General features: G+C 33.6%; 3 protein-coding genes across 4 annotated transcripts; 1 reads left to right on the forward strand and 2 right to left on the reverse strand.

Moving 5' to 3' along the window:
* Window positions 1-3388: 3388 nt before the first annotated feature.
* On the reverse strand, window positions 3389-12381 carry LOC129882199 (serine/threonine-protein kinase AFC1). Of its 2 annotated transcripts, none has more exons than XM_055956391.1 (12): window positions 12100-12379; window positions 9536-9707; window positions 8320-8346; window positions 7612-7765; window positions 7480-7528; window positions 7251-7365; window positions 6944-7035; window positions 6149-6305; window positions 6004-6068; window positions 4747-4844; window positions 4557-4662; window positions 3389-3855 (listed from the first exon to the last, which is right to left on the reverse strand). In XM_055956391.1, the coding sequence occupies exons 1-12, from the start codon at window positions 12202-12204 to the stop codon at window positions 3697-3699; spliced, it is 1299 nt and encodes a 432-aa protein (XP_055812366.1). In that variant the 5' UTR covers window positions 12205-12379; the 3' UTR covers window positions 3389-3696. The 2 variants fall into 2 exon arrangements, with proteins under 2 accessions (XP_055812366.1, XP_055812368.1); XM_055956393.1 differs by having other exon boundaries at window positions 3658-3855; window positions 4502-4662; window positions 12100-12381.
* Window positions 12382-14702: 2321 nt separating this feature from the next.
* LOC129882200 (60S ribosomal protein L23a) lies at window positions 14703-17185 on the forward strand. Its single transcript, XM_055956394.1, has 4 exons — window positions 14703-14745; window positions 14835-14894; window positions 16381-16744; window positions 16945-17185. Exons 2-4 carry the CDS (start codon window positions 14882-14884, stop codon window positions 17027-17029), a joined length of 462 nt encoding a protein of 153 aa, XP_055812369.1. The 5' UTR covers window positions 14703-14745; window positions 14835-14881; the 3' UTR covers window positions 17030-17185.
* An 897-nt stretch (window positions 17186-18082) lies between these two features.
* Window positions 18083-20139, reverse strand: LOC129881455 (pentatricopeptide repeat-containing protein At5g42450, mitochondrial). Its single transcript, XM_055955660.1, has one exon. The coding sequence runs from the start codon at window positions 20046-20048 to the stop codon at window positions 18540-18542; it is 1509 nt and encodes a 502-aa protein (XP_055811635.1). The 5' UTR covers window positions 20049-20139; the 3' UTR covers window positions 18083-18539.
* Window positions 20140-21816: the final 1677 nt, after the last annotated feature.

Raw genomic sequence — 21816 nt, forward strand, 5'->3', positions numbered from 1 at the left:
TCTTTCACAGTTAAATATTCAGTTTTTATTCCTTCATAAATATGATGACGGAGAAAAATCATGGCATTTGCTTTATCTTGGCTTGATGCTTTGTTTTCTTGTTTAATGGTATCACCAAGACCTTTAGCGTCAAGGTGAATTTCAGCATCAAGAATTCATGACAGATAATTTTTTTCGGTAATGTCAAATGCCATAAATTCAAATTTTGAAAATTTGATATGATAAAAACTGAGATAGAAATTAATTTAGAAATAACAAAGACAACTAAAATTAAATTTCTTCAGTAGATATACTTGATATAGAAGTTAATTTGTCTGGAGAAAATTAGAATTTCGTGCTGATAACATGTTATGAAATAATAATAATAATAATTTATAAATAGCAAAGAAAGAAAATTTAATAAAGAAAAGAAAGAGAGAGAAATTACAAAGGAAGAGAGATATTTTTTTATGTGTGTTGAATTGCAACACATCGGTGGCTTTTTATAGCCATCTTCTGAGTATGGATTAGGGGAAAGTAGAGGTGGGTTAGGGGAAAAGTGAAAAATGGACGTCCACTTTTGATTATTTCACAACACATATATTAATATATAAAAGTATACAGTTATGAAACTTAGGTTAGCTTAGAACTCTCTGTCAAATCCCCATATTTAGCATGTGCACTTTCGAAATGAGGTAAATAAATCCTAATCAATAAATTGTTCTTACTCGATTCATCGATATTTATGCCCAGTCTTAATTCATATCATTGACTTTTGATGTTAACATAAGTAGTTTCAAAATAGGGGTAAAATCGACACAGGCTTCATCCTCCTCACACCTGAATCTCACTTGATATGTTGTTATTATACTTGTAAATGGACCGTTATTATTATTTCAAAATGGAGTTATCAAATCCTAATCAATAAATTGTCCTTAGTCGATTTTTCGATATTTATGTTCAATCCTAATTCATATCACTAACATTTGATGCTAATATGCGCAATTTCAAAATAGAGGTAAACTCTACGTACGCTACACCCTCTTTAGATTCGAATCTCACTAATATGTGATTGTTATACTTGTAAATGGACCGTTACTATTATTTCAAAATGGTGTTATCAAATCCTAAGAGATAAAAATGTGTCCTTATTTCTTTTACATAAATGCTGGTATAGAAAGTCAAAGAAGCCAAATTGTAAAGACGTCAAAATCCTCCTCCAAAACTTCTAGCCAATATAATCCAAAAAATCTGCATCAATCTGTTCAAAAATATTCATTTGGGAGGTTCATTGAACGCATCATTTGTATTTAGAGTTAGAAGGGTGAAAACCGCACTTAAAATGTCTATATTTTTTTGAGTTTTATACATGACTATTAAGAGTGTACAAGTTTTCTGTTTGAATTATCATCAAATATTCATCAAAAAAACACCTCAACTATCAGTTATTCACTTTTTCTACCTAAAATATCACCATTGTTCAGGTGGAAAAAATAAACAACTGATAATTTAGATGAGTTTCAATAAACATTTAGTGATAATTCAGATAAGAAATTTATAGCCTAATTTAAGTATGAAACGCAATAAACAGAGACATTTTAGGTGTGTTTTGACTCTTCATCCTTGAATTTATTCATACTTGATCACCATATGTATGTATTTATCCTAGATTAAAATACGAGCCATAAAAAAGGGTAAATAGCATGTTGAACGTAATCAAAGTACGCATACAATCGCACCTTACAAATGTCTTAGATTAATATTTTTTGATTACTTGCCGAACAAAAAAATGAAGACATTCACTCATTTTTGGAAAATATTTTCCTCGGTAAAACAAATTCCTTAAAAATGAGAAAAATAACATCCTTAATAAAAATAGAAGAGAACAAGTTTCATAAGTAATATTCTATGTTTACTGTACCCTCCCCAGTCCCCACCCAACCCAACCCCTACCCCCTTGACCATCCCACCCTCAAAGCCCCACTCCCTCCTCATCTATATTATTTTGCCAAATAACATATAAATGTTCTTGAGATAATAACTTTTTGTTTACTTACCAAACACTAAAAAGTAAGTAAAAACCAACTTGTTTTCCAATAGAAAAACACTTTCCATGAAAAATATTCTCCTTGCACTAAACACAAGAAGTTAAGTGATATCTGAATTAAAGATCTTTTGCTTCTTCTTGCCAACACAAATATGAGATGATCTGCCACCAAAACTTAAAGAAGATGGAAAATCTAACCTTGGCGGTTGCAGTTAAGGAGGCCAATGTTCAGGCTTTTACAAGAACATTATCATCAAGTTTTATCTAAACATGGCCGTTGAAGTGCTACAATCAAAGAGAACTATGAAGCAGTCACTCAAAACTTGCCTCCACATGCACTGCGTGTGTGGGGTGGGGGGTTAACATTTCTATCCAGAAAAGTTAATGTCAATAAGCACTGGCAAACCCAGGTAAGTAGCTCCGGGTTCGGCCTAAGACAGTGGAGTTTGATCCAGAAATGTGAAAATGTTAACTGAAAGTGTGTAAAATAAAACAGTATACAAACCCATAGCAGTAGAGAAGTATGAGATTCAGATAGTGAAATCCTTGAGACAGGAAGTTAACCATATGTTAGATGTTGTAATGAGTCTCACACGCTACATTCCTTTAAGGAGATGTTCAAATCCTGGATCAGTCACTATCAATAAGCCTTGACCAGCCCCTATCACTCAACACACACGTAGAGCCGAACCACCCTCCCCAACATCACCATCCCCCAAGAAACAAGATTCCCAGGCCATTTCTGCTCAAGAAAGAAAAAAGAAACACAAACATGAAGACTCCCAGACTGTAAAAGAGGATATAAAGGCAATGTGGTAAAGGGTAGTTGTTTCTTTTTTAAATAAACAAACATTTATAAGGAATAGACAGTCTACTCTTCCCATAGTATGCATAGCCATAGACACTGGTTCATTTTTAAAACTCAAGGGAAGGGATAACGCAACTAAAGGAAGAAAGGAACTGAACAAGCTGTAAGCTAACAGATAATACATGGTTATTCCAAATGTATTAATTTTATTGATGTAAATTTATTGAAAGATGACAAAAGAAATCTAAGTTGGAGCATTCCCAATGGATTTAACTCCGGAAAGTAAAAAACTCCACCTTCTGTTGCACATCAATCACTTTAAGATACAACATCTACATAATTTCTGCACTGTTGGTCCAACTACTCACCGGTATTTAGCAAGAAAAGAGTACTTCATAGATCTGGAAAGCAAAACAGCACCTTCTTATCCACTTTCAAACACTTCTGCAATCCAACATCTACTAAATTCATAACAGCACCCTGGTCCACCTACTCACCACTCACGAGTGTTGAGCAATATTTCACCACTTGTCTAAATGATCCACCAACATTAATTTCATACTATCACACCACAGAAGAGCCATAACCCAAAAACGTAATAGCTGAGAGACAGGATGATTAGTGCACTAACAAGTGAAAAATAAAAGTTGACGAGAAGCAACACACCCAAGGACAGACAAACTGGAAATATCACATGTGAATCCTTACTTGATCTTCTATCTTGGTAATCTTTTCTTTTCATTTCATTTTCTTCCTTGGGGGGGGGGGGGGTTAGAGAAAGAGAAGAGGAGGATATTTCATTACAAGGGCTCATTCACACATCTTTTTAACTGAAACACACATGAAAATAAAAGGTTGTCAATTACATTGGATAACCACACCTTCTCAGGTCTCTACTGAAGAAGGGGTGTCGTAATGCTTCTCTGGCTTTCAGCCGTTCAGTTGGATCATAACAAAGCAGCCCTTGCAAAAGATCAATGAGATCTCCAGCAGAGTGATCCACATGCTGCATTATCAGGTTCTGAAATATGATAGAGATAATATTACAGCTAATAAAAACAATTCAATAAATAGAAAGAGATTTCAAAGAAAAAACAGAATATCTAAGCTCCAAAGCACTCATAGATCAATTATTCGTTTGGCAAATTTGACTACATATTCAGATATTAATCAATGAACCAACTCTCAAGGATATAAACTAATGGTTCAGTACCTCAAACAAACTACAATATCCAATCATGCATTTCTTTTAGTCAAATTATTCAACAATGTACAGGGAGTTGGGAAGCTTCTCGTTATTAAGATATCACTAATACTACCCCAAAATTCACCATTTCCCTTGGAGAACAGGAGAAACCTAATTAAACAACAATACAAAAGGCAGAGAGTGAGAAAGATAATACCAGAAAAGATGAAAAAGGTAATGTTCACAGCATTCCTACTATATCTTTGCAAACTAACAACTCAAAAGTATAAGCAAATATATTTTTCAATGCAGTTGCTAGAAGCTAGGGAAAACCAAAAAGAAAGAAGAAAAGATAGAAGAGTGAGATACATACTACACACTAAAGCAAAATTCACACATCTACACTAGTGCTTTTTGAGAAGTTAAACACTTGCAACAAATAAGTTCAACACACGCAACAAGGCCTCATGAAAATTCTCACCGGATTAAAACAAAAAGATTTGCACCTCTGGATATAGCTTGGATTCAGGAATTACCGGGAGACGAAGCAATTTCCAGACGGCCCTCATACTTTCACTTGAAGTTGCACGTTCTGGCCAATCCAACCTTGCACCCCTTCTAAAATATTTCTCAGCACGGCGGCTACAAAAAGTGAGGCAAATAAATTGTTCTATTTGATGAAATAACATAAACTACCAATAAAATTGAAAGCAGCCAAAATCTTACTCAGCTCTCACAGCCATGTGCTGAGGAAGAGGCCCTAGCACCTTTTCCATCATCGCAAGATGCTCCAAGTTCTCATGTGTTTGGAAAAGAGCCTCACCCTATATATGCATTGTTTGTTTGTTTTTTGGGTGGGGAGGGGAGGGGAGGTTAAGTGAAAATCAGAAAACCAAATGTAACAGAGTAATCATATCAGACCCCGGGTAAAATGTAAGCTTTTGGAAGCAATACCACAAATAAATATAAATAGCTTAAGAGCAACAAACAGAAGTGTGGACTCCATGGCAAGAATGTTTGGCAAAGGAAAAGATATCTAGACCTAGATTAGACCCGAATCAAGGAATAAAGAAATTCCAAGGAGAAGGATTAACTAGTCCGATGGCATGCGAAACAAGAATCCTTTCTTAATAAAGAGAAACGAGAGTCCATTTCAAGCATTATTGTCGTCACACCTAATCTTTTCAAATAATTTATTACATTTTCAAACAAGGGGTGCTCACTATATTCATGCAGTTGGCCCCTTGCTCTTCTTAAAAATTAATAGGAAAAGGAAGATAACTAATCCGTTTAAATGAAAAAATCACGTGACAGATAAAGAACATTTTTTTGAATGTGTAACCGAACGGTCCAAACCTTTTCTAGAAAGCATCTGTGCATAACTGAATCATGACCGCCTTCTCAAACCAAAAAAGCTTAGCCTATTGATTATCATGGAGCACACATTCAAGTGTTACAGGTGGAAAGGATGATTTGACCATGGATTTGTTGAGTATACCCACTGTATTCAACAAGTGAAGGGTGATTCACAGAAATCATCGTGAAATAGTGCCATAACAATTTTCTCCATACCTAATTGGGTACTCATTAATGCTAAATAATCACTTCAAACCCTTCGGTCTGGGAATTCTAGGTAATAGAAAAAATAGCATCAAGAGCTAACGTAGCATATTGTCTTTCCATTTAACACAATTAGGCCACATCAGAGGGCATAATAGTCCCTAGCCTCAACCTTCATGTAACTAAGTTTGATTGTAGTAAGTGAAGAAGATCATCGTATATATCCTAGCAGCCGTATCAATCATTTCTTTTTCATGACAGCATAAACAAAAAAAATGAAGCCTCAATCGCAAGCTTGTTGGGGCAGCTGTAATCCTCAATATTGTAGATGCTCTACTTGGGAGCAAAAAGAAAAAAAGAACACAAGAAATCATAACAAACAACAAGGATGTAAAACCATACACATAATTAACCCTCACTTACAGAGCAAAGCTCAACAAGTATGCAACCTACACTCCACATATCACAGGGATAGTTCCATCCAAGACCTATAAAAACAGCATAAGACAAACTAAAAGATTGACAACATGCAACTAAAAGATGCAAATCTGAAAGAGAGAATAGCTACCTAAGATAACCTCTGGAGCACGGTAATGCCGTGTAGACACCACATAAGTATGATCCTGATGTTCAAATGTAGTGCTGCCGAAGTCAATGAGCTTAATAGCACTTGACTTAGGTACATTCTTGAAGTAGGAACCATCTTTTGCAGGTCGAAGCAGGAACTTCATAGCAGGCAAGAAGGGGAAGTGACATCAGTAATAAAGACTTTTTGCAGAAAGCAGAGAAATCAGAAAACAATCACGACCTAGATGATATGCCATTTCAGAAACAAAGGACATGCTATTATTTTTCCCAAAAAAAGGTAATAATAGGAGCATACTATTGTTAACATTTTTTGATGAAGCGTCAATGTTATACATTCTCTGTGCTAGATTCTGGCTTCTACTTCCAAACCAACCAAGTAGATGGAACCATTGGTGAGTTTACAAAACACACAAACGCAGTTCATATGAAAATACCGAGCATACGGATAGAAGAATAAGAACAATCTAGCTCGATCTCCTGTTTCAGAGTTGAAACAAGAAAAACTGACAAAGCAGAGAATAGGCTACTTCATAAAGTATTTTGCTTTCTTTTTTGGGTTATTCAAAAGAATAACACTATCTACAAGATCAGCATTTTCTCCATACTATTTTAGGGGTCGTTTGGTAGGATGTATTAGAGAAAATAATGCATGTATTAGTTTTGGTATTACTGAAATACACAGGTCTTTAGCAAACCTAATTACACAAATACCTACTTGATTCTAATGATGCTATTGAAAAGCAATTTCAGTGAGACATGCTATATGATGCATTACCTTGTAATCTGGAACTTTAATGTACTCCGACGAAACAAGGAGAATATTTTCTGGCTTCAGATCAGTGTGAATCAGCCGCAGATCATGCATAACTGCAAGAAGAAATAGGAATGAGCAAACTGCTAGAGTTTATGAACATCAATATTCCTAGAATAAATATTCGCAAGCATATAAGTAGAGATGCTCCCTTGCTCCAATAGTTATCACATGTGCAACATAAAATCCAACTTAAAAAGGTAACACGATCTGAATCTCACAACGCTTCTGAAAATTAACAGAAAAGTGTGGTAAAGATTAGTTCACACACATGCTACAGACTCCAAAAGTTGTCTTCCAAACTCCCGGACAAGATCAATGGGAAATGAACGATAGCTGTTTTTGCGAAGAAAATCGTATAAGCTTGGACCAAGCTTCTCAAAAACCTGTTAAGACCAATTAAATCCATCCTCAAGTTTTTACACCCAGAACATCATACAAGAAGGAGCTCAGCTGCCCCTCCAAATCCAATCAAATAATAAGCACCAATAAGCACTTACAATACATATATGATTACGATAGTCAAACCAATTCCTTATTTGCACACAACTGCAAGAATAAAAGCAGTGGTACTAGAATCACTTCAATTTTGGCTGTCAGTAAAGGAACACAAAATGAAGGATGATTCCTACCGTTTGCCACCAAGATCATGCCTGACAAGTTTCTGTAGGACGTCTATCTCAATCATTGCTGCTTCTCGATATTTATGTATTGAACGAACAACTTTAATTGCCACAAGTTCCTTCGTTTCATTGTCAAGGCATTCAAGGACTCGTCCAAAAGTCCCTGCAATTAGTTACCAAATAGATACAGCTGAATAAATGAACTAAAATATGTTCCACAAGAGAAGTACAAGAAGTACACTATTAGAACTTAGAAGTTTCTCAAAAGTCAAGAAGTAATTTAATATTCCTGTATCATTCAAGCATTCTGTCAATAGATACTACCAAAAGTACCAACCTTGATAAGTAAACACTTAGTCATGCTTCTGTCAATGCTCAGTGAAACTGAATAGTAAAATACTGAGTAACTTAGATAAGCCATTTCTTTTTTCAACCAAAATTTTATCTCTGACTACACAGAAAAATAGAAGGAATAAATCAACAAAAATATGTGACCATTTAGCCAAGATATCAAGGGAAAAAACAGTTTGGCAAAATGATCTTAAGCTGGCTTTGCAAAAAAAAAAAAAAAGAAGAAGGAATTATCTAAACATAATAAATATTGCTTCAATAACAAAAAGTACAACAACATTATATTTGTATAACCCTTCACCAAAACATACAAAGGAAAGGGGGCGAAGATTCAAGAAAAGAAAAAAAGAGAGGGAAATAACTAACCTTCCCCCATTTTGCTAAGTATCCTATCTGCAAATACAAAAAGGAGTAGATTAGGAAAGAGAAGCAAATTTTACGAACATAATACTTTACAGGATAATCATGTTGGTGCAGTTGCATGTAATCATCCCGCTAACTGTCGATGTCAGTACACTATGCCAAATCTAGGTTAAGGTGACAATTGGGAAAAGAAATTGTGTCATCGTGTATTTACTCTGATAGGAAAGCATTGTTGACATGATGGTACTTGAACAAAATGTCAAAAACACAAGGATAATAATCCTCAAGCGGATAATCAAACAATTTTCATGGGAATATGTTACTATGCCCTAAAGTATACTTAGTATCTCAGCTGTGGGTAAGGCGAATCATGCAAATAATGGAGAGAATGATGACCTCGATCCTTCATCATTTTGGACTAGAGAATATTCAATAAAAATCACCACGAAACAAAACCAGGCCCAACATCCATGCCTAGAAAGCTAAGAATTTTCCCTCTACCAGAACAGAAATTGGAGATGATTTTTGTTTCAAAAAAATGAAAAATATTCTAATGACCAGTTGGTACCTTATATCCTTGTCTGAGGTTAATTCAACTTTTGCTAGCTCAAATCAGAGTTTGCAGTATTACAACTCACATTCACATATAAGAGTAAATCTCCTTTCTCTTGAGACACTTACATATGGACATCTAGAATGATTAGTACTACTTGAAATACTGCTAGCTTGTGCAATTTGTCAAGTACTAGAATCAAGTTGAAAAATACAATTTAGATACTAAGATTCTAATTTTTTTTATAACCAAAAAAATCATCGAGGATCGGTTGCGCACAGTTCGAAACTCGGTGGATAATGGAGCCATCCCTCTATTACTTTTCTCCACCTAAATACCAAGCTTTTATTTGTCGTAGGGTTCGAACCCGTGATGTGCTATTAACCAACACATCACAAGTTGCGCTCTTACTAAGATTCTAACTCATTTAATAGAAGGGAAAGTAAGAATGTAGATCTTAGGTACGAATAGTCAAAATCTAAAAGTGCAACTTCCAATATAAATAATAAAAAGGCATTTGTTGTTTAGAAATAATAGAAAGGCTTTTTCAAAATAGGAAGACAAAATCACTTGCCCGAACATAATACATTATAAATCCTAGTACACTTGCAATGTGGAATTACCAGTAAAAATAAAATAATTTACGAAAACAAAAAGGCAACTTACAGCGAAGAGTTAAGTTCTCCCCAATGGAAAACACATAGTGGCCATCTTTATCATCCAGCCTCCGAGGAGGGGATCCGTTATGAGGGATCCCTTTGTAATACATTGATGAATAAGCATAATTCAGCCCTGCTCCATTTCCAAACTCTTTCCCACAGTATATTGTTGGAAGAACCTAAATTGTATAAAAATATCATACCCCATTCCTCTTCCAATGTCATTTTCTCAGAATGACGTAATTCAGAGATTTCATTTATAACATAGCAAATGTTACCACATATTTATGTACTGATATGGACTACATCATGATTTGCAACAGTATGTCTACAGCATGTCAACACCTTACACCTATGTGTGATCATGGGAAATGATACAAGTATGGTATTTAGTAACTAGGCAAACAGAAAGGCACAGAATTGACATTCCAAATGGTATCTCACTAGCACTTACCCTTGACAGATAAGACAGTAATGTTATTAAATGCTCAATGAGGTACATGAACATACAACCTCAAATGCTTGATAAGATATAGGAATATAATGACTGCATCCTGTTCCAGAATATTGAGGCTTGCTAACTGATACACTCATCATAAAGGAAATTTAACCTCCAAACTTTCCATCTACGTTTAAGCTCCATTGATAGCCTCCAAACTTTCCATCTACGTTTAACCTTCAAGTACGCATGTTACCTCTGAATGCCTCCAGCGCGTCCAAAATGGAGATAACTCATAATGGACCATTCATTTCCAATTAGCATGTAAGGTCTATTTAGACTTTCAGAAATTTTAAGGATTGATTCAAGTTTTCAACGAGATGGAAGAGAAAAACCAAACATATTCTACACATAAGCATTTTCTTCTCAAACAGATATTTCATGCATAACTACAAGCTTAATGAACATTTAGTATCGTCACTATATCATTTCCTGAATTCTATTTTCATCTTCTTCTTTTTTCCCAAGGAGACTTTGCAAGCCTTAGCAGTGTCAAAATTGACAATAGTTTCCAGTCCATAGTCACGGGAAGAGCAGTGCGAAAAGGATAAGGACGGTGTGACATTGGTTTCTCAAATTGTAGATTTGATAGGAAGCTTGTAATTGCTCTCTTTTGGAGGTGGACAGCATACCCTTAATGCTGATGAATACAATTTACCAATTTCCAAAAAAAAAAAGCATGGTAAAAATTCCTAAAGCATATGTTTATTCTACTGTAACTACATAGACATACATATCCTTTCTGAGACAACTTTTGGAGAATAACTTTTGGTTTTTGGTCTTTCAAAAAGAATTCTCCAACAGCAGTTTTAGGCTGCTCAAGCAGCTTCTCCAAAGCTAGGGTTCATGAAAAGAAGACAAGCAACCAACCACTAACCCAAAGCTCCTCTTAAACATGGTTTTTAAGGATTTCATTCATTTATATTTCCGTCTTGACTAAGTTTTCTAAAACAACTTCTAGACACTCACTTTATAACACATCTGGAAATGCATATTTACCTTCATCCCATACAACATAATTATCTTTAACTATAATGTAGAAAAGCCAGCAAAAGGCAAAAAACAACTTTAAAAGGTATATGTGCCAAAAGTATAGTCAAAGATCGGTACATTGAGGATGTTGTCACAATAAATAACCATTTCAAGCAATTTTACCTCAAAACTTAAACTCTAAACCTGCTACCATATTATGAAAACGACCTTGTTTTGAACCATACAACTTCATATTGAGTTTTTATCCTTACTCCCATCAAAAAAAGTTTGACTTTGAATGCAATGTTAGTCCAAAATCTACATCACTCAAGTCCCATAATTTTTTGGAATAAGCTATTCCAGGCCCGTAATTTAGCACTCTTTTAATGGCAAGAATGAACTGCCTTACTAACCACCTACGTCTTTTCATAAGAAGGCACTCCAACTTCATGCTTCTAGGCATAAGATGGCTTTTATCAACATTCTTGATGAACGTTCATGTCTAGCTCGTCTTTCACAAGTACCCCCCAACTTACTTATGATTGTTTTTTTTCAATTGGGGGGGAGGGGATTACAAGGTGGGGAATCGGACCCTCACCAACAAGGTGAAACTTCAAATCGTCAACTTCCTTATGATTCTCACATTACAAATTTCATATCCTGCTCAAAACAAATGAACTCCTAATTCACATATAATAGCAATTATCTAGACATAAACAAACTTCAAAAATTGCACGAATTCTTATTAGCTGAAATTGAGGCCTAGTTGATAAAAACAAACTTCACAAAATCAAAACATAATAACTAAACTACCAGCACAAGCCAATACTCCCCCAGTTTCAATTTGTTCATCTTACATTCATTTTTAGTCTATTCCAAAAAGAACGACTCTTTACTTCTTTTCTTTCAACGGGGCATGTTTAATTTAAAACCACCAGACTAAATAATATTTTGATACATTCTACGTATTTTAGTGTAACATCGCGAAATTTGAAAGTTTTTTTTTTTACTTTCTTAAACTTTACATTAAGTCAAAATCAGACAAATAAATTAAAATACATACTATTTAACTAATTTTCAATAAAAAATTCATATCAAACCTTATGAATTAGTGGAATTGGAGGCTGAATTGAAGGCCCTACATCCCATGTCAAACGAGGCCGTTTCCGAGGTCGCTTATCAATATTTCTCCGATGAAATTCCATTTATGGTTGAGTCTCCATATACAGTAATCAGTAAGATGAAATGAATTGAAAAATTGATGGATTTTATGCGAAAAAATTGGGAATTTAGCGGGTCGAAACCCTATGGATTCAGTAGATCTTTTTGAAATGAGATGAGAGAGAAAGAGAGCTAATTGCGAAGAGAAGTAACCATAGTTAGTTCGTCATTGACCTTAGTTATAGGTATAGTTGCCTTGCGGGTTTGCTGGGTTGCCCCGAATTGCCCGGCACGTTTATGTATACGGGCTAATTATATGGAGTTTCGTCTCAAAAATTCAATAAAAAATATCGTAAGTTAATGTTTGCCTAAGGTCACAATTTCAGTTAAAAATATTTGAAGCTAATCTTGACAAATCATACTAAAATTGCAAGCAAAAAAGTTTAAAAAGTTTGTTGTTATTCCCAGAGTGAATAAATTTGTAAAAAAAAAATAATTAGCATACAAATTATATACGGGCCCTAAAAATGATTACTTGTGCACTTTGTTTTGAAAAAAAATTATTTGTACTAAATGCTAAATGAGTGCACTTAACCAACATGGTTATAATGCAGTGGTGGATTGTTTTAGTCTTAATCAGAGTTCTCGGATTTGAATTTTTTTTTGGGAGCGACACTTTCGAATGGACCCGCAGTGCACGATTCGGATTTAGTCGGGGCTCCGAACACCAGGTGGAAAATAAAAAAAAAAGGGGGGATCACTTCAGTCATATGTTGTGACTTTCCAATTTCAAATTAATTTAATTTTGTGACTTCATACGTGAATTTTGCTACTTTAGTAATATATGTATGAAGTTATGTTCGACATAGATAAATTTACAAATAAAATTACTCAGGGCACAACCTAAACAATGATCCCAAAACGAGTATTCACGCACTTTCTCATCTAAGAACATATAATAGATAGGGTGGACGTAAGATTCTTCAAAATTTCGATTTGGTACTTCGATTTTAAATTTTAAATTTTCACTGATGTATATCAAATATCAAACAAAAAGTACTCTCCAAAAGTAAGGCTCAATCGTAGAGGAAAAAAAAATACGCAAGGCAAAATACCTAAAGCAACTATCAAACAGTTTGATATTTCGATTAAATATCAAAACTTCAAAATCAAACTTCTTAAAAATTAAATCGAAATTGGAGAATCGTATTAGTAATTCAATTTTTTATGCCAACTCCTAATACTATTGATGTTAATTTGGATGTTTTTGAAAGCCGGTTTTAATTTTTTTTCAGTTTTTTGGAGTTTGGCAAAATTTAGAATAGTTCTTAAGTGATTTTTAAGATTGTCCAGCTTATTGCTTTTCCCTTATTTTACCTTAACAATTGTTTTGATTTGATTGATCCGTTAACTTTTTTTTTAATCGTAAATAATTATTTTTATTCAATATAAATTAAGTTTCAACATTTAAAAAGTGGTGAAAAGTTACTTAAATTCAGTCAATTCAAACGGGCTCTAGAACGGGATTATAGCTACAATTTTTTATTTATATGAATTTTTATAAAGTTAAATTAATCTCATTTGAACATTACCTTGTTTGGATGGTTGCTACCGGCTGTATTGTATTGTCAGTTTAGATATAATATTTGTTTTGATTGTTACTTAAATTTTATTGTATCATATTATTTAAATTCATCATTAGGAAAGACGAATAATTCCATTTTGTGTAATGATCGATTCGGTGTGATCGTCGCTACCCTAATATTTTCTTTCCATTTTATCTTCATTTAGTATTTAATAATTATATTTTAGATTTTACCCTACAATTGTGCACCAACTCTATCACGTACCCTACTTTTCTCGTAGGTCTATTATCCAAATTGTTGATGTGTGACATTATGTAACGATACAAAATGATAAAATACAGTACAAATGCATTATGAAGCAATATGTAACAACCATCCAAACACATTGTAATGGTCATCACATTAATGTGACAAAAAATGATGTATTACTCTCACAAAATGTGAGAAGTAAAAAAAATCCTAAAATTTCTTTTGTTATGTTGTCCTCTACGTAGATCTTCGCCGTATTCTATATTGGAGTTCGACTAGTTAAAATTTTAAACTTCAGCACAAATATTATGTGTTTTAGTTAAGAATATTTCTATCCTAATATTATTTCTACCTTAAAAGTGATTATTTTTAAAATTAAACGATAATTAAATAAATAACAAGCATTCCAAAAAAAACTAGCCATCAAAACTGACCAACAAAAAATATGATGGAATGATAAATATTTCTTCATCTTTAATCAGATGTTTCGGGTTCGAAACCCTCTGGAGGAGAAGTTTTCTTTGTTACTTTATTAGGAAGCATTTTACCTCACATTAAATTCAAATTTAGTTGAGCCTCAATGCGAATACAAAATATGATAGTTTTTGTATTTGGGCTTCTCCAACCACTACAGTATGGGCCTGTCAAATATTTGTTGAAATTGGGCTTCAAACATTTAAGGCTGGCTAAGCCTATTATAAATAAGACATACTAACCCTAACGGGAAGAAGCAGCTTCTTCTTCTCTCAGGTACTCTCCTCTGTAATTCTCAAAACCTAATTTCTACTGTTATCAAACCCTAGATCTTACAATTGTTTATATAATTCATCTGTTTGTAGGTAAGTTGGTGAACTATTCGTAGGGTTTCAGAACTGTATCTATTCAAATGGCTCCTAAAGGTGCACTTCTCACTCTTTTTTTTTTTGGTTTGATTTTCGGAGATTTGTTTAAGATATGTGCTGAATATGTTTATTATGCCGTCGGAAATGTTATTTTTTGTTGTCTTTATGTGTGCAATAATACAACTAATTATTGGACTTATCTCTAATATGTGATAATGTTTGATATATAATTGGTGTTGATAACACATTTGAAAAAAGATTTCAGTATTTTTCTTATTAATTATGGTGAAGGCATGAATATACTGAGGATTTTGTAAATACTTGAGGTATAGTTATGTTTTGTAATTACGCTAAAAAACTATAGCTATTTATGAAAGTTTCTCCACTTCTCACTCTTTTGTTTTTTGAGAGTTGTTTAAGATATGTGCTTATTATGTTTATTGTGCTGTTGGGAATGTGAATAGTTATGGTTTTTATGTGTGCAATTATATAACTAATTATTGGACTTAGCTCTAACCTGTGATACTATTTGTTAGTATACAAATGGTGTTCATAATGCATTTTAAAAACAGTATTTTTCTTGTTGTTTTTAGGGGTGGTAGTAGTAGTAGAGGATTATTAGTGTTGTGAGGATTTCACTATTATAATAAGATAATGCTTGGTTGAAACTGTTAAAAATTTATTTTGTTTTTATTGTTTTTGGCACGCAGAAAATGGAATTTATGTTGTTTTGGTGTATTGTCATATCACATGGTGTTTTTCTGCATTTCGTCGAAATTGTTAGAAAACCTGTTATGAGTCATTGATTTTAGGAAAAATTTGAGCTATAATTTTTGTTTTAAAAAAGCCCAATTATTTGGATGGGGGAGGCAGTAGTAGGGGACTTGTATGATTGGTGCATTTCAGGAATTTACTGAAAATAGAATAATTGCTTTGATTATTGTTGTCTTTGTCAAGTGTACCCTTAATAGGTTTTGGAATCTTAATAAACGTGTCATTGATTTGAGTAACAACTGGAGCTTTAATATTTGCAAAAAAAATGTCTGATTAATTAGTGCAGGAGAGGCGGTAGTAGGGGCTTGTATGATTGGTGCATTTCAGGAATTTTTTGAAAATAGAGTAATTGCCATGATTACTGTTATCTATAGCAAGTGGATGGACCCTTAATAGGTTTCGGAATCTTGATAAATGAGAGACTAGTATATTTTGGATAATTATGCAATTTTGAGAATTTCCTTTTTGTCTTTGAGAAAGACATTCTTAACTAGGCTCGAATTATTTGACTTGGCTTGCTTTATACAATCATTTTATGGGATCACTAAGGTTAGGGTCAATATTTTGATCTGGGAGATCTTCTAAGTTCTAGCATCCTGCTACCTAAAGAGGTTGAGACCTGCAGGAGGTAATCTGATAGGTTCTAAATATGCCAGGAGGGAAAATCAATTTTATTACTTGCTAGTATGGTATGAAGGACGGATGTTGATTTATTTGCTGCCTTTTGCTAATACAGTCCTGATACTGGAATTTTAAATTGCAATCGCAGCTGATTCGACCAAAAAATCCGACCCTAAGGCTCAGGCTGTCAAGGCTGCGAAGGCTGTCAAGTCAGGATCAACCTTCAAGAAGAAGTCACAAAAGATAAGGACAAAAGTTACATTCCACCGACCTAGGACTTTGAAGAAGGATAGAAACCCCAAGTATCCTCGTGTTAGTGCACCCGGAAGGAACAAACTTGATCAGTATGCTGTCCTAAAGTGTCCTCTCACCACCGAGTCTGCAATGAAGAAGATTGAAGACAACAACACCCTTGTTTTCATTGTGGACATCAGAGCTGATAAAAAGAAGATCAAGGATGCTGTGAAGAAGATGTATGATATTCAGACAAAGAAAATCAATACCTTGATCAGGTATATTTCCTTCTGTGCTGCTCTTCGTTCAAGTATTGTCCTAAAATGATAAATTTCAAAAAGTGTATCATGTATGTAATACTTTCATATAATGAAAATTGGTTGTTGTCAACCTGCACAAAGATTATATTTCTTTTTACTTTTGTTGTTCTGCATATTGACATTCCTTGCTAAGCTACTTCTTTGTTTTCTTTGTTCAGGCCTGATGGGAGTAAGAAGGCGTATGTGAGGTTGACTCCAGACTATGATGCTTTGGATGTCGCCAACAAAATTGGGATTATCTAAATTAGTTTCCTGTTTAGAATTTTGGGAGAATTTAGAATATTGGATTGAAGTTTCTTGAAACACTTGAATGGAAGTGCCTTGTGTTTTGAATTTTGAATTTTGCCTTTCAGAGACTCGTTTTGTTCCATATTATAAGAGAATTCAACCTTATGCTCAGTTTTCCTTTCTTAAATTTCTGTGAAGAGTATGATCCCAATGTTTGTCTTGCATTAGCTCCAAGTTTCATTGATAGTCAGAACATTATAAACATCTGCCTTGGCTAAAGGGGACGCCATTCTCAAGAAAATCGGTATTTTATGTTGGGATCATCATGCATTTCTGTTATAGATAAAGAAAGGATGAGGCATTATTTGATCTTCTGTAGTTTTACTTGCCTGATTTAGGAGTCAGGCTCAGAACTTCGACGCCTTTCTGATCGGCTTCCTCAATCAAATTGTTAGTGGCATCTCTTTGCCATTGCATAAAGTACTGCACAAAATAAAAACTTAGGCCAATTACTTTAACCCAGAACGTATAAGTAGTCATGATTATTAACGTTGTTTCTGAAGGACCCTCGGCTCAAGTGAAGCTGGGAAGTTTTTCTTTTGAAAGAAGACTTGTGTGTACTTTAAAGTTGGAAGCAAATATGCATTTTCTGATCACTGAGCCCTCCAACTTTGGCGGTATAGAAGTACACAGGTTACATCTCTCTTTGTCACTTTTAATTAAACAGCTGTGCTAACATTTCTGTTTCTGTTTTCCTCCATGGGTATAACATTTTGTGGTCATTGATACGTAAGTTTTGTCATTATAGTGGGTAAAGTTCAATTACTTAAATAATGTGACAAAAATAGTTTTGTGACTTTTGTGTTATTTAGGATAAAGTTAACTTTACTGTTATGTGTTAAAGTTCAATGACTATGTATGAAATTAACATTTTAAGTTTCTAGTAAATTCCTTTTTACTGGCAACTATTTTAAATAATATTGTTAACTCAATTAAATTCATGTGATACTTGAAATAACTTTTAAAGAAGATCATATCAAATGAAAAGTGAATATGAAAATGGTGGTGCAGAGCTCTGTGAAGCCAGTAATAGAGAAACTCCACGGGACCGATATGCATCAAGGCAGTTAATTATAATGATCCCATCAAATATCAATCCTCCAAAGAGGCAAATTATGAGTCTATACGAATTTCAGTTATCCAATGTAGAACAAGTGGATTCTGGGAAGGTAGATTGTACGCATTCCGTGATTATAGCCATATGCAAGATACTTCTCAAGGCATTCTCGTATAGTTATTTGGATATCTTCAGTTCCTCACGACATAGCATTATCTGCACAACTTAAACGACATACCCTTATAGCTGGTTTTGGCATATCTTCGCATAGCAGCTTCCAGGATTTGGCAATTTCCTTCTACCTCCCCGTTTAACTGCTCAATTTACCTCACAATCTCAATAAACTTGACATCTTTACAGGTCTGCTGGGCATTGAACATTGAAGTGTGGAGTTTTGCATCAAAATTCTCAAAGAAAATCAGTTTCTTGGCTCTTCATTGCGTGCTCGAGGAAGTACCCAAGAAGTTCATAAATCTCAGGCTTGTGGACATGTCTCTTGTCTCCAGTAACAAATACATGAATTTTGCATTTGATTTCAACCCAACTACAACCAGGGATCGTCTTCAACCCTTTTTCCCTCATTTCACTCCTTACGATGGATACACTCTTCCATCTTCCAGCAGCAGAATGTGCATTCGAGAGCATCACATATGATGAAACATCTCCAGGCTCTAAAGCCAATACCTTTTCAGCAGCATACTCCCCTAGCTTCGTGTTCGAGTGAATCTGGCAACCTCCCAACAATGCCTTCCAAAATCCTATACCTGGATCAAAGGGCAAAGCACGAAAAAATTTCTCAGCTTGTTGAAACCTCCCTGAACGCGATAGCAGATCAACCATACATGCATAGTGCTCAGATTTCAGCAGATTAGCGTCCTGAGTTCTTGCCTGCTCGAAATAGGAATAAGCCTCATCAACAAGACCAATATGACTACATGCCAATAGCAAACCAAGAAGAGTGACACTATTTGGCTTAATTCCCATACATTCCATTCTCTTAAACAATTCAATCGCTACGTCCCCTCTCCCATTTTGAGCATGAGCACATATTAGAGCATTCCAACTCACAGCATTTCTTTCAGGAAGCCTACTGAAAACGCGAAGACTATCTTCTAAGCTCCCACATTTTGCATAAAAGCTAACAAGAGAATTGCCTACAAACACACCAAACTCACCCAAATACTTCACAGCACAAGCATGGAAACTTTTTCCCCTTCCCAATACTGCCATATTTGCAGCTGCACTTAACAAAGAAGGGAACGTCGATTGATCAGGTATGAAACCTCGTCTCAACATCTCAACAAAAAGATTAACAGCCTCTTCATTACGTCCTTTCTTGCTATACCCACTAATCATAGCATTCCAAGAAACAACATTTCTCTCGGGGATGATCCGAAAGATCTCCATAGCTTCATCAAACCTCTGTTCTTTAAGATACCCACATAGTAAAGTAGTGTAAGAAACCACATTTGGTTCATGGGTATCCTCAAAAACAACTCGAGCTTCCTCAACACTGGTTAACTTTACATAAAGATCCAAAAGCGCACTACCCACATAAACATTCGACTGAAGACCAAGTTTCATTGACATAGCATGAAATTGCTTTCCTAAATTTGGATCATCGAGAATAACGGACGAGTGAATTACAACACAAAAAGTGAACTCATTGGGTCTAATATTAAACTCAAACATTCTTGAGAAGATATCCATTGCTTTCTTGTGTTGATTCAATCTAGCAAAACGGCTAATCAAAGATGTAGCTGATGCTACATCTCGTTTAGGCAATTCATCGAACAATTGGTATGCATTTGTTTCAGTTTGGATAGGGCATCTAAAATTCAAACGGTGTATTCTTACGTATATTGGCAGATACAAAAAGGACAATCGAGTTGAACGGAACGAGTAATATGAATTCATATAAGTAACTGGAGAACCCACTAGTTTAGAAATTGAAACACAAATGGTCAAATGGACAATATTATGAGATTAAAAAAATCTGCAACTAATAGTTCCATTAGTGATACAGGTGTTTTTTTTAATAGAAAATGTTATGAAAATATTTTTTGAGAAAATAAGTGTTTTTTTGTATATATATAAAATATTATCCTAAAAATTATTCAAATTTCAAATATATACCATATATTAATTACTCCATCTGTTCCATTTTAGTTCTCATGTTACGTTTTTCGAAAGTCAATTTGATTAATTTTTAAAGTTAAATTATATTACTTTAACTCAATATTATAAAGTAAAAAAATTATATATTCAAAAACTATACAAAAAGTACTATAAGTTACAATTTTTTTCATATCAATATGATAAAAAAAATATATCTTAAAATATTAGTCAAAATTCATATAGTTTGACTCTCAAAAAGAAAACCATGACAACTAAAATGAGATGTATGGAGTAATTTACAACAAATATAACCATATTTTATTTATATAAAAAATATCCAAAATCATCCGAAATATACAGTGACTATACAACTGAATATACGTTATGATACACTTTATACATGAAATATACACCAAAATATATATGAACATATATCAAATGACCATTTTTTCGATAATTAAAATGACTGAATGACCATCTACTGTAATTATTAGAGGTGGAGGTGAAAGGGGGGCCTAGGGAGTTTATCCAAATCTTCTCAGCAAAATATTACACTATATATATATATATAAATAAGTAATTAATTCATATATTTATTTATTTCATATTTTGAATTTTCTTAACGAAAATGGCGATAAGGATGAGAATAGGAGTGAAAATAAAGTAGGTTATAAGATAAAAAGTACACAATTAATATATATTTCAACTTATAGGACCTAAAATGCTACTCTCTTCATTTTAAATTAATTGTTATTTATATTAAAAATAGTTGTCCTAAATAGACAATCAAGAGAGAATTAATTATATTTTTTTAATTTTATCCTTAACATTAATTATTCTAGTATTAAGAGGCACCTAAATAGATAAAGATCAAAGAATTAATAAGGAATGTATTAGTTAAATAATGTTCCTAATTAATAATTTCTTATGAATTGTGTAAAATTTTATCATGCTAATTAAAATGGGACGGAGAAAGCAGTGTTAATATAACTCGTAATCTAGTTACCAAACGCTGCCTGCAATGCGTGACGACAGTACAGAGCTTTCAATAACCAAACAGTGGTGGATCCAGAATTTTATTTAAGTGGGTTCAAGTTACGATAAATCATAATAGTAGTAGTTATCATATTTTTTTCTGTTCCCAACATTACCTATATATATAAGATATTATTTTAAGATGTTGTTCAATTTAAAGGAAAATAAATAATACAAGAAAACAATATAAATTCCTAACAAAAATATATCTATTTTTTAACTAAAATAAGATTGAAAATTTCCACATATCTTTAATTTGAAAATGTTACTACATAACAATAAAAATGTACTAATTTTGAAAAACACAAATACATTAAGAAAATAATTTAGTAAATAATAAATAAATAAAAATATGGTAACCTAACCTTCATGTATCCCAAGAAAGAAGAAAAAAATTACATAACTTTGTAGATTACAAAAGAATTTAAACTAAGTATAATATAACGCACTATTTAAAAGCTATAAATATAAATCTATAACCTAAATTATAACAATTTCGAATAACAATCTTAAAAGCAAAACTGAACTAATA

Source organism: Solanum dulcamara, chromosome 3 (genome assembly GCF_947179165.1).
Source record: "Solanum dulcamara chromosome 3, daSolDulc1.2, whole genome shotgun sequence".
Classification (NCBI taxonomy): domain Eukaryota; kingdom Viridiplantae; phylum Streptophyta; class Magnoliopsida; order Solanales; family Solanaceae; genus Solanum; species Solanum dulcamara.